Source organism: Cavia porcellus, unplaced genomic scaffold, assembly GCF_034190915.1.
Source record: "Cavia porcellus strain 051 isolate PalLab524CR breed Dunkin Hartley unplaced genomic scaffold, mCavPor4.1 scaffold_32, whole genome shotgun sequence".
In the NCBI taxonomy this organism is placed as follows: Eukaryota; Metazoa; Chordata; class Mammalia; order Rodentia; family Caviidae; genus Cavia; species Cavia porcellus.
In genome coordinates this window covers 12,831,301-12,845,312 of record NW_026947515.1, presented here as the reverse complement: position 1 = coordinate 12,845,312, position 14,012 = coordinate 12,831,301, and the positions used below count along the sequence as shown (strand labels likewise).

At 34.5% G+C, this 14,012-nt stretch overlaps 1 protein-coding gene across 5 annotated transcripts in view; it reads right to left on the bottom strand.

The window, feature by feature from the left end:
- The window catches only part of Abca9 (ATP binding cassette subfamily A member 9), a 58,420-nt gene extending 47,666 nt beyond the window's left edge, over positions 1–10,754 (bottom strand). Inside the window, exons 1-8 of one of the 5 annotated variants that reach the window (XM_023563085.2) lie at positions 10,644–10,754; positions 9,182–9,239; positions 7,956–8,120; positions 7,148–7,249; positions 4,811–5,018; positions 2,677–2,841; positions 2,041–2,144; positions 1,118–1,344 (exon numbers count right to left, since the gene is read on the bottom strand). In XM_023563085.2, coding sequence (XP_023418853.1) covers positions 1,118–1,344; positions 2,041–2,144; positions 2,677–2,841; positions 4,811–5,018; positions 7,148–7,249; positions 7,956–7,958 — 809 coding nt within the window. In that variant the 5' untranslated portion in view covers positions 7,959–8,120; positions 9,182–9,239; positions 10,644–10,754. Of the gene's footprint in view, positions 1–1,117; positions 1,345–2,040; positions 2,145–2,676; positions 2,842–4,810; positions 5,019–7,147; positions 7,250–7,955; positions 8,121–9,181; positions 9,464–10,643 lie in introns of those variants that run through there. The other 4 variants (XM_013147621.3, XM_003465233.4, XM_063242591.1 and 1 more) reach the window with 4 other exon arrangements.
- Between the last annotated feature and the right edge of the window lie 3,258 nt (positions 10,755–14,012).

Here is a 14,012-nt window from a genome sequence, read left to right as displayed (position 1 = left end):
GTTGTAATGTTTTCATTTTTGTAATATACTTTATTCTCTGGAAATTATTCATGTATGTGCTTTTGTAAGCCTCCTCCTAATATCATGCAAATGCTGTACAAATAAAACAACTAAGCCTTTTATCATGGGAAGGAATAAAAGCCCTGACTTTTTAATCCTTTGTTATTTGCATTTTGGGTTATATTATTATTTGGATTTTTCTTAAATCATATTAGTTACTTTCCCCCCAATTCTTCGTAGATTTTCATTATCTTTTAGAATATAATGACGACAATTTCCTTCAATATAGAGACACAACACTTTAAGACAGGAAAGAAAGACAATAGGAAAAACTCCCATTGTAGAGCAGATTAACAATCTGTCTTCTCTATTTCTGCACTCAGAATATTTCACACTCACTGATCAGACCTTAGTGTCCTAGCTTGCATCTGCAATCTTCTCAGGACTTACTGTATCCCAAAGTTTTATGGAATAACATTTCCTAAGCATTCTGTGAAGAAGTTGAAATACATTTCTTTCTTTAATCTTCAGGACCAGCGAGAAATAAATAACGTGGTCAATATTTTAGAAAACAAAAAATTGAAGTTGCAAGAGTGGAAGTAATTTGTGCAAGGCAGGACCTACTAACGCTGAGGAGGAGACACCCCGGCTTCTTTTCGCCAAGGCCTGTCTTCTTAGCACTCAGCGGCACTCTTTTACCCAGGGCAGCTCAATGCTAGAAAAGCATGATGCTTTCTTTTCTCAGTGTTATAAAATTGATGATCCGTTCAACCTGGAGTGGAAACTAGGCACCACTTTTAAATGATATCTGAAATATATATTTCATTGCACACTGGAAACCTTAACTTCTTCTGTGTTTACTCGTAACTGAAAACTCCATGTCTGGTCAGTACCCTGAGGATCAGAAGACATCTACAAGGCACATACATTTCTTTAGATTCCGAGAAATAAGAAGGTTCTACTTAACAAATGAATAGACCCATCCATCTCACTCATCTATCACACACCACTTTATGAAAGCATCTAACCTAAATACGCTATATTATAGATCCTAGGAGACTATTTGGCAGAGCCAGTCTGTCTTTGCTGAACAATGGATTGTAGGCGTATGATTTACCAGAATGCTGACTCTCGAAGGCCCATCATTGTCATCAGTGATTTAAGGTATTTTCTTTCTTTTGAAACACTGACTGATAAGTAATATATAAGTGAAGAAAAAGAAATAATGCAGAAGAAAATGAAAAAATCCGTTGCAATTCCTCCTTGAGCAATAAAAGGAGGTATCTTCATGTTCACCCCAGTAACTGACATCAGTGCTTCCATTACTGAATGATTCACCGCGAGCTGAAGAAAGATATTAATGAAAAATGATCGCAATCTAGTTAACAACTTCATGGTCTTTCTTACTGATTGTAAATATCATGTACATATCACAGGTAAATATATAGGCTAATTATACCTTCATATATTGGCCCCTAGAACTCCTTTGCTTACTATATTCCTTGGAAAAAAAGTTCAACTTCATTGTTTGATCATTTTTTATGCTTAGGTCTTGTAACCTGAACAACTTCTTCTAGGATAACAATATGTAATTTATTAATTCATGTTAATTTCTTACAACTTCTTGAAATTCTGTATTTTTTTCCTTTTTTCTGTTTTGCTTTTTAAAATAAAATTTAAAAACAAATTTAAAAATTCATTACACTTTGAGACTGGTTGAAATGACACTTAAATAGAAAATCTTTGCTGATATTTCTAAAATATGTAAATTTGCTTCATTGTTTGCCTAGAACATCATTTAAAATCTCATTACAGAGCCCTTGTTATGGCTACATATCGTATTTCCACCTCCCTCATCACAGTATCTCTGGATAAAAGTATCTGCCCTGTGCTTATTTTCCATTCTTCAACACTTTGCACAATGGTTTGAGTATAAAAATTGCTTGTTGTATTGTGCCTAATTTATGAGGTGAATAAACTATAGAACAATCTGTGATTTTATTATAATGAAATTATTTTTCCTTAAATGTTGGTACTCACTTCTATGATAGCAGCATTAATGGCAGCTTGAAAAGCTACAAAACCTCTCTCCCAAAACACAGAACTTTCACAGGTGATTTTTTCATCCACTGCTTGACAGTGAGCTATAAGAAAAGTTGAACACATCCTTTATGATAGTATGGGATGCTCTTGGTTATTTGAAGTCAAAACTTCAAGTGTTCCTAAAAGCATTTAAGATTCACAGAAATGTAGTATATGGCAAAACTCCACTGAGGTCTGTAGACTGCAACCAAGAAAGAATGCACCAGAATTTCTTTCTTAATATGTATAAGACGAACTAACAGTGACTTTTCACTCAATTTTATAATTCTCCTCATCAGAATGCTTTTGTTGAGGTATGCTCTTTTTATTGTATACCCCTAAAAAATCCACTAATTTTTTTTAAATTTGGGAATTACTACAGAAGAGCCTTTTATTAAGGCTGGTTTAGCAGTAATATAGAAGTAATAGAAAATTAAAAGTCTTAATGAAAAATGTATTTAGAAATATAGGTTCAACTAAGAATGGAAATACATTGTGGGTTTGCATGGTTCATTTCACTTCTCCTATCATATACACATGTAACTAATGTTGAATTAGCAAAAGAAAAAGGATATTTTCTATGAGGAATATTACCTGAGTGGTCTTTGTGTTCCTTAATCTTAGGGATTCTACGTCCCCAAGAAAATTTCAAATGGTACGAGAACATATCATTAAAGATGACCCTCACTGCATCTATTGAATAATTTAAATCCAGTTCAGTCATGCTCTTTTCATCAGGCCATCCCATGATTGTCCTTCCTGCCATGTGAAGAAAGAAAATGGGTAAGTAAGATTTCTATGTGGCCCAAAGACAGCATGCAAGTTCAATTATTGTGAAGTTTTTTTTTCTTAGAGATATTTCTCCCCCAAATGCAGCCCTGAATTTGAGAGGCAGACAGTTTCTACTGTTATGAAGAAAATCAGAAGTGTGATATGGCAAATACTTTTATATTTATTTTTATGATAATACTTTTATTGCAAATATCACCTTTCCAAAATGAAGTGTTTAGCCAACAATTTAAAGTATTATGAATCTGAAATAATAGCAATTCTGTGTCACCCACTAAAATTCAGACCTATGTATTTTGGTTTGACTATAATATAGAGGTCAGACTTTTAAGATGTCCTAAAATTGTAAAATATGATAAAATTTTCTTGAGAAATTGTTTATTCTAAGATACATAATGTAAAAGGTTGTTACTAATGAAACTTAAACCATTTAACCAACATAATTTCATGTTTCAATTTCATTTACTGCATATTCCCTATCCTATACAATATGTTCCCTTGTCCTCTGTATTTCCTGTAATCCATTATCTGTGTTCAGGAACTTAATCAGAGTCAGGTTTAACCCTTGTGTCAGATTATAGGTGGTGATAAATTATCAGGAGGTCATAATATCTGATTGTTTCTCTTTTGAGATTTAACAGATGTTAATGCTGAGTGCCAAGATCCATTGTTAATGGAAGCTTCAAAATGACAATGCTGTATTCCTGTCACTTATTTTTCCATTTATTAATAAAAAGCTATTTATAAAATAGCACTTTTCCATTGTATATATGGCTTTTGAATAATATAATCCAGATAGGATACACGCTGTAATTTTTCCCATTATTTAAAAATTTTCATCATAAGAACTCATTTGCTATCATCTTTTAATGTAAACAAGAAATTATACTTTCATTTTAATCTCATTCTGAATACTATGATTTTTCTTCAGGTTGTATAAATCTTTTGCCTCTTACTAACCTCATTCTGAAAGCTGAGTTAAAATTGTTTACAAGTTTCAAATTATACTTATTTCATTTATTGAATCTCAACATTAGACAAGTTATTTCCTGAACATAACCAATAAGTTCTCGAGGTTATCCTAAGATCTCTGGAATTACAAGAGTCCTCATTCTATAAGTTCCTGTTCCAGACCTCTACCTCTTTTTTTTCCCCAGTACTGGGATTGAACCTAGACTATTGCATTTCCAAGACAGCTGGATTATACAGGTCTACACCATCACTTTTAGGCTTACATCTCCTTTCTTCATACATGGGTCTGATTTTCAAGGACATAGGGTCAAATAGTGAAATAGTTTCAGAATTTCCTATTTGGTCTATCCCACTTCAAACACATGCTCACAATAGCAATCTAATCTGTACTCCCAGTATAGTTAGTAACAATGGCTTTAGTTGCTTTTCACAAACTGGCTGTGTCTGCTTTCCAGTCTGTATTTAGATACTCCATTGCTTCCCTTGTTCTCCAACTACCACAGAGAGAAATACTATGACACTCTTGTAGTTGTCAGTGCTTCTTCCTTAATCTCTATTTTGGTATACAAGGAAATAGTTTGTATCTCATTTTTTATAAATATTGTCCATGCATATTTGGCATTGCTAGTCAATATATCTTTAGACTGTACATATCTGATGATATTGAAAAACCATTATGTTGCTTCCATCGAATCTTTCCACACCTTATCTAAAACATCTTTTAAATAATCTTGAACTTACTTCATTTTAATATATACTATGAAGCATAACAATCCTTTAACATGGAATTGTCTAAACAGGACACTGGTCAGAAGTAAGAAAACCTTGATACTGGAAATGAATATACATTAGTGCTCTTAATAAACACCTCAAACATCAAAATTTACCACAAAGCATCAAGGAAATTCCAAAATGAATTTGCATATTTTCCAAATAAAAAAATTATCATGAACTTCCAGAAACATACCTTTCATGAATGGGGCTGAAGCTACTTTGCTCATTATCTTTTCAGTGGTTTTGGATTCAGGTGCAAATGCAATGATATAATTAGTATCGTTAAAATTATCTGCACGTCCCAGATCCATTGCAGGCATTTGAGAATAGTCACTGACTTGATGTAAATTGGAAGAAAATAGGAATGCAAACAAAACTAGGAGAAATGAGAAAAACCATTCCTATGTAGCAATGAGAGAAAGATGCAATAAATCAGTAAACGTTCTACAACAAACAGCTGAAACCACTTAATTCTATTACAAGGCTTCCATTCCATTTTCTTTTTCTCCCATTTTTAAATGTTTTGATTTACTTTTCTACTTTAATCTGCACACTTTGAATTAAGCACGTTGTCTAAGGCAGACATAACATCAGTGTCAATTAGCTTTGAGAATCTTAGGTTCATCATTCTTTAAGGCAAAGCCAAATTCTTCCATGAATGTCCAAATGGTTAAAAGTCATCTGGAAAAGTAGATAGTATAAAACAGATAAATAGAATCCATCAACAGGAGCAGGGCTGGAGATTTAGCTCAGTTGGCTCAAGCACTTGCCTGGTAAGTGTGAGGTCATGAGTTCAATCCCTGGTACCAAAATAAAATAAAATAAAAACAGGAGCAAATTCTTGCTTATAAAAATAATTTTTTTTGGTACCAAGGATCAAACTCACCGCCTTCCACTTACCAGGCAGTAGCTTGTGCTGCTGTGTTAAATCCCTGTTCCTAAAAGTAATTTTTCAATTGTTATTGTGACTTCATTTTGGAGTTGGAAGTGTAACAGAATGCACTTGAAGTGATTAAAAAGCCACGTTATTATTTTAGATATAATTTTAAACACAAGCCTTTACAAAGAGGTATATATCATACTCATTACATAGAATTTTATCTATGTTTGTGGATCTATAACTGTATCTAAATAGACAAAAAGGTAGATATACTGCTTATTTAAAAGGATTTAAAAGTTTGGGACTAAAACATCTATATACAGTATGATCTCAACTTTTATGCCTATATTTATATATTCTTTGCTCCATGCAGAGAGTTTTTTGTGTACTTCATTCACCGACAATCAAAGCATTTAATGCACTCCTATTGAATGAACACACACACACACACACACACACACACACACACACACACACAAGGTTTAATACATCAACTCTTCAACTATGGTGAACTCTTCAACTATGGCACTTTATGATTTGACCTTATTATGCTTTTCTACATTTATTTAATTTTCTATGCAAAGCAATCTAACCATTGTTACAATAAAAATAATGGAATTACTCTTTAATGGAAGTAAATTACTTCCATTACTTTAATGGAATCCAAATTACTCTTTAATGGAAGTAAAAGATCAAGATATTGTTTTGTTTCTTATTCATTTAAATTCCCATTATTTTTTTCAAACTGGAATTTTCTGTCACATTGTCTATGTCCATAGTTCAATTGTTTCAAATCACTATAATATGTATTTCTATTTTTGTTGATTGACATAATATTTGTACTATTTATGATGTACACTGTGTTATTTTGATTCACCTACATATTGATTAATAGGATAATTTCCAGGCCCATCACCATATATTTTATGGTAAGAATATTATTTTTGGAGCTGGGGATTTAGCTCAGTGGCATAAGTGCCTTCCTTGCAAGTGTGCGGTTGTGAGTTCGATCCCTAGTACCAATAAAAACGAAAAAGACAAAAAAAGAAGAATATTATTTCTATTTTTTAAAAATTTGGACCAATTCTGAATTAATCTGGATTAAATTCTGCCTCTTTCTTTGCCTTTGGCCTTGAAAAACTTCGTAAAAGTTTCCATTAAGTTCAAATGAGGATGCAACTAGGGACCAAACTCATAAGTGAAGTAAGACTCAAAGTTTTGTGCTATATTGGAGAATTTTTTACACTCATATTTTGTACTCTGAGTAACTACTTTAAAGATAACAATATTTGATGTATTACATATTGTTATTCTCCTATTATTTTGTTATGAAATTTTTACTTTTTTCCATGAAATAAAAATGCAAATGAGCTCATACATGAAGAATTCTCTCTATGGGATAGAGACACAGCTTCATCTTTTAAGCAGTTTCTGAACAGGAGTGCTTTTAAAAGTATCTGCAGTAAGACATAATAATTACGTATTTTAAATTCAATTTAAAAAATAGCAGAGTCAAGAATTTGGAAAATGCCTGCCTGCTAATTAGGATTAGGACCCCCTGAAAACATCGAATGATCAGTAAAAAGTGTTGGTGCTGCTGAGGAAATACTTTTCCCCTCTAATTATGAGGGCACAGACTCTGAACCATACCAACAAGGTCTCTCTTTTCATTCTCCACTTTTTAAGGCAGTTCTTGAGGAGAAGAGTCCACATTTGTTGACCCACGCTTATGTGCCTGTTGCTCATTTTGACCTGTTTAGTTTTAAAGTGAGGAAATAAAGGAGTAAATATGAATATCTCAAACGGCAAACACTGTGCAGTCTAACAGCAGAGAAACATTTTAACAGCTGTTTCCAATTGCATACTTAGAGGCAAAGAACGCTCAAAGATTTTTTTTAAGAACAAAAGAGAGACAGAAAAAAGAAATGCTCACATTCAGGCTTAAAAAAAAATAAAAATTACAACAGTTGCAATAGTATATATTTTGCATAGTACTGAGAGAAATTAGAGAGTTTAATAGTATTGAGAGCTGTTGTCCCCACAGCTCTTGTCAATTAAATCATCTAAGAGGGATAAAAGAATTTTATATACTAATGGCAGAAGTATACACTCAGTCATTTAGGTGACTTGCTATAGTTTCATTACCATTAAGCAAAATCATATATATCCCAATAAAATTCTCCTATGGGTTCACCAAGATGAACATGGATGTTTTTCAAACTGTAAATTATTGTGGCCTGGTGTTGTAAAGCACATTTTAAAGCATACCATTTAAATAGTAGTATGTAGGAACTAACAGCAAAGGCTCCTCTCTACCCATTCACATAAAGCAATCTTGAAAAAATAATGATAATTTAAAAATAAGAAATAAAAGTTTCAGTTATATTATATCACTTATATGAATTGGTACTATATGCAATATATATTTTCAAAAAATATCCAGGAACTAAAGGCTCACCATCAAGTGCAAAAAAAGGGTCACTTACGACTGTAAGAAAAAGAAATGGAGGCCAGGAACTAGAAGTTAAAGGAAATAAATAATCAAAACAAGACAGGTTCTTTGTGTGCCACGGCCTCACGAGTATAATGAACTAAATCCTTCATTTTCCTTCTATATGGAAGCCTGAAAAAGATTCAAGAAAAACACACACAAGCACAAATCAAAATCCATAAACAAGTACACTGAAAATTACAATGATTTTCTGCTACTCATGACAGCTGCATTCCCTGCAGCACAGGTGAGCTCCCTGCACAGATGTGTGCAGAGGTCCTGAGAGCTAGAACCCCCAAGTGACACCAAACTACACATTTCCACTGAGAAATCAATACTGTAACAGATCTCAGATCTGTAAGTGTTTGATATGTTGCCCAAGTGACTACTCTCCTTTCTTTCTATAAATTAATATATGTACTAGAAAATATAAAAAGAAAAATTGTATGATCTAATTGTCACAAATGTGGTTGTTTCAGTGAAGACCAATATTTCCCACCGCCTATACTGATACAAATATCAGGAAGAAAACAGTAATGCTTACTATGGTAGCACAAACATCTAGTTAACTTACATTGTACCAAAGAAGAAAAATTATGTAACTTAAAAATAGTAAAATGGTCATGAAAGCCAGTTTTTTCCCAGTCAGATAGAATTCTTGATGTTCAGGGAATAAATGCATTACACAACAAATTAGATAAAAATTCTTATTTATTTACTAAGACAACAGAGTGTGATAACATTAATAAAAGTATCTAAGTTTTGTAAATGGAAATATTCTCAATTCAGTTAAAATAGTTTGAAACTCAGACAATCTTGTATACTCTAATGCCGATAATTCCTCTGACAGTAAAACTAAAGACGAACAATAAAGAATAAATAGTTCTAACTTTGGAAATAGTTCATACTTGCAAAGAGGCAGCATAAAATCACATTCCTTTCAGTGTGTCTAATAGCCTATTCTATTAGACGTGCTATTTGTCCAAACATCCTTTGGCCATGGAGTAAAATAAAATATCTTCCAGCTGATTATTTAGTCATGCAATATAAAATACTTCATATTCTTCGAAAAATCAAAACGAGTAGTAATTCACTGCATTTAATGATTTTCACAGACATGTTTTGGCATTTCTACTTCTAGTCTTACTTTATATTTACAAATGTAAAAATAAACAATTTAGAGGTTAACTTACTTTCAGGAAAGCTGAAGCAAAAATCTAGAAACACAGTTCATCCACGGGTCTTTGTGTTCTGGAGAAGAATTCACATTCCTTTTGGGTCACTACTACATCAGAGTATTAGTTTCATGTTTATTATGAATAGTTCTGTCTTAGACTGATTTCCGGAGAGGATTATGGTCTCAGTTCGGACAAGCTGCCAAAATCTCTGCGCTCACACAAGTGATTCCTGTACTGTTCTCTATTTCTTTGTCTCCTGCCAGTTCAGCAGCAGGGAGTTTGTGGTTGCAGATGGTTTGCTGCAAAAGCCAAACTTTGGAAACTATTAAACTAAAGGGAATCCAGTTTTTCTCATTTGGGATGTTTTCATTTTAGGCTGCAATGGGAGAGCTGATCCTCCCACACACAAACTTATAGATTAAATAAGAAATCATAATTGAAGGGAGAACAAAACTCACTTAGAATTTTGAAATCAGACCTTTGTCTGTGCCTCACTGATCATGCTAATCATATGAAATCTACTTTACCCTTCAACGTTTATTTATCTTTACTCTTTGCTAACTATCTGAGATCAAAAATTGTTCAGTAAGCAAAGTTTATAGAGGCAGGCTGAACTCATTAATCCAAGAGACACCAAAAGAGACTTCTGATTGTTTCTGTATGTCTACCTCTCTGCAGAAGATATGAGGTTATTGTATTTAATAGTATTAATAATATTTTGTACACCAAGAATATAACTAAGGAAGTTTATAGTTCCCTAGAATAATATGTAAAGTTATCACGTTAATAATATTACTAATATTTTGTACACTGAGAATATAATTCTGGAAGTTTGTACCTTCCAAGAATTATATAAGTTTAATTTCTGGCCCTCATTAACTTTCTCTCCTGAATTCTATTGTTTCCCTTCAATATGTTGACTTTTTGTTGATATAGTCCATACTACATAATTTCTGTAAGATTGTAATGAAGCAAACTCATTATCAACCTCATCAATATTTTACAATTTACAACATGCATTAATTACGCTTCTGAATAAGCTTTAGACTCAGCTTTCTAATTAATTTTATACAGTTTAAAAAATTGCATGGTTTTGTTGTTTGTTTGAGTACCAAGAATACAAGTCAGGGGCACTGTAGCACTGAGCTACATCCTCCAGCCTATTTTGTTCTTTATTCTGAGGCAAGGTACTACTATGTTGCCCCCATGTTGACCTCAAACTTGTGATTTTTTCTCATCAACTTCCCAAGTAACTGAAATTATAGACCTGTGCTATTACGCCCAGGTGAATGGCACCAAGGATGAAACCCAAAGCCTTCAGCAAGCCAGGCGAGCTCTCTGCCACTAAATTACAACCACAGCCTCACACTTAAATACTAGAGTAAAAACACAATAAAGTGCTCACAATTATAATCAACTTCACCTTACAGATGACAAAAGTTGAGGGTTTAGATGTTACACAGAAATAACTCCCAACCTGTTAGATGTGCCAAATTCACGTCTCAGGATGCTAAAGAACGGAGCTGAGGTCAAAGGTGGTTAAAGGCAGGAAATGTGTTACTAAGAGAAAGCTCCTGAGAGACAGGAGAGGTCCCAAAAGTAGGTGTCACTGAGCCTCTTTGTCAAGGGGTTTTTGTAGCGTAAATTCACATCAGAGGCTACCTTGGGTCAAACTACAGTCAACCTATTGGATTATAAGTACATTTACTTAGCTAGTATTGACCTAACAGGTCATACAGAGTACACAGCATGAAGTACAAAGGTACTTCTTGAAGGGGTAGGAGAGCTGGTCAGAATGTTCTGATGATCTGCCTATGTGTTTGTTTTATTGATTAGGCTTATTAGATAAAATGTGCCAGGTGCAGGACAACTCCGAGGTAAGCTTAGCTAACAAGCCTCTATTTTAGGGTCTAGTTTACATCCACTCAGCCCTTGCCCACAGGCACTTTGCCTCATCTCTGTTGTATCTTGGGGCTTGTTACTTTCTGTTTCTATCAGCCACTACCTAATTTGATTCTGTGTAATATAAGGTTTATATAACTTGCCCAAAATCAATTGATGAGTTGCAGGACCTAAATTAAATCCCAGAATATCTCCAGAGTTTATGATTTTAAATTACAAATGCTATGCTTGTTTTCATTTGTATGTGTCTCTGTTCATTCAAATAGTATCAATTGGGTACTCACATTTTTCAATTTCTGTGACCTTCTCCTTCACTTAATTTGCAGCAGTACTCTCCAGTGCCAGAAGCTGTGTAAGTTTTCCATGATATGCAATGATTAAGACTGGCATGTGTTCTGGGGGATCTTTACTAGCTATTTATGCAGAATACTTGTTACCCTGGGACTTGAGTGGTGCTCTTCTTAACACTGTGGGCAAAATCTGCAAAGTTTAATTGACAAGGAAATGTAGGGGAAGGAATAAAATAGGCATCTCATTAGGCTTTCTCTCTCATCTTGACCAGAAGGGATCAAAACTTTACTGGATGAAGCAGTAAACAGAAGGGAGAATTGATAAGCTGAGCACAGGAGGAAGCCAGAAGCATGAAACAAACAAACCAAACCAACCAACAAACAACAAATAAACAAGACCCAGAAGCACAGCGGCCCCTCCACCCAATAAAATACAAACGATACAAAAGGCAGATTGGCCCCAAACTCTTACTTAGAATATGACAATATACACACCTGTATGTAAGGAACACGAATGGCACAGAGGCCCCTTGATAAGATTTTCTGAACAGACAAAGGTTTAATAGCTGGGTGCAGGCAGTCACAGGATGCTATGACCATCTGTAGGGAACAAAGAGAAGCAGGCCTTTTTTAATAGGAATTGAAAGAGGCAAGAGACATTAGGCAGGAAGAGGTTAATAAATATCTGTGGTCAAAGTTCCTTCAGTGGGCAGGGTTCTTGAGCCATATGGTATAAATTTTCAGGGCTCCAGATGTCGGAGGCTCTATAAGATTCCTTATTTATCTTATCTCTTTTACAACATCCTGTATTTGTAGATGGATGACAGCCTCAGTGCTGAATAGTCCTTGCTGAAAACAGTGTCTGTGCTGGCAAACAAGTTGGGTGCTGGAGAGCCATGAGCCCTACATTATTCATTTATATGTGTGTGTATATATATATATTTTTTTTTCCTTACTGTAGGGTCACTATCTTACTGCACTAGATACACATGTATCCCCTTACTTAATCACCAACCTTAAACTGCCTTCTTACTAAGTGCCACCAACTTATGCATCACAAAAGGGCAGAGAGGAATCACACAAAGCCCATCAGAAGGATTGTGCTCATAGGCAAGTGTATCTATGGAAAAGTCAAAGGTAGCCAAACAGCCAAGCACACTCTGACAAGTTCCAGACCCCCACATGGAGGAGTCACTAAAAGAAGCCCAGGGCAGAAACTCAGGAAATCCACCTTCTCAGAACACACTGGCCCCTCTTTGGGGGCATCTTTCTATCTTCTGTTTTTTCTTCCTTACAAATACTGTCTTCCTTTCATAAACTCCATCACACTAATTCTTCGTGGGTGATCAGTTTCCGGTCACAGTTGGCTGCTCATTCCAGTGGAGCAGCAATTCTCACCCTGGATGCAACAGGAAAAAGAACGGAAAGGAGACGGAATGCCTGTTTGTTTCCCAGAGGCTTTTGCAGTCTTGGTTTTCGTCTTTCCTGAGTCCAAGCTACATTGCCTGCATATGGGTTTTATCAGATGCACTCCAAAAATCTGTCTTTGTTTATAAATATTTAATTAAAAAATTCTATGCAGTTCTGTTTCATGCATATTTTTGCATTGAAGCATCCTTCGTAAAATATATTCCTGGCTTTCATTTTTATGGGTATTTAAAATTATCAGGTACATTTTGACCAATCTCTATTACTTGCCTGCTAGTTACTTCTTAACACAGCATAATTTAATTTTTCCTTTTAATTACTCTTGCAAGTGTTTTATTTTCCATGGAGAAAGAAGAGAGTTGCTACAGGATGAGCAACTACTTTCCTATTTGATAGTTTATTTAAATTAAATTATTCTTGGCCAAAGGTTGTGGCATAGGACTGTAGAACCAGCAACGTGGGAGGCTGAGACTGTCACTGCATGGAGTTTAACCTTCTCTGTACCATTAAGCTGTAGTTTCCCGGACTCCCTTCCCAGAGCAAGAAGTGCAGGTTTTCAAGATGGGTGATCTGGGGTGTGTATTCCTACTGTCTATGGGGATACTGAGTTGACAGAGCATATCTGAATGCTAACTCTTTACTGAGTCTGAAGTTGAGATATGCTACCTGCCAACATGGAAACTTCCTTGAGGACTGGGAAAGTATAATTAACAGGTAAAGGAGGTGGGCTATTAATGAATTAAAAAAAAACAATTTGCAGGTGTAACGGAATTGCCTTGGCTTATTGTAACTTTTGTGTCCTAAAGTTATAAGGTATTTTTAAAGTATATTTTTAAAATTCTGATTCTCCTTTTTTACTTATCTTTATTTCTATTCTGCTTCATAACAGGAGGATTACTTGAGCCCACACATGCTAGAGCAGCCTAGGCTGTATGATAAGGTACTTTTTTTGGTGGGGGCACTTTGCAAACTGAACTTTCCTATTTTCCATTTCTCCAATTCCATATTAATCTTCCTCTCTTTGTTCCTTTGTTTAAATTCTTTACTCCACTTCTTGTTTAGAAAGTTCTGAATCTATGGTTTGATCTACTAGTGATTGTCTTTAAATGTTACCATACTTCAAACTGTATCACTCTTCTGTTTAAAAAGCCAAGTTTTATCTCTACATAATTTTCTTTCATCCTTCTTGTCTCTTATAGGATAATGTTTAACATATTTGAGCTTGA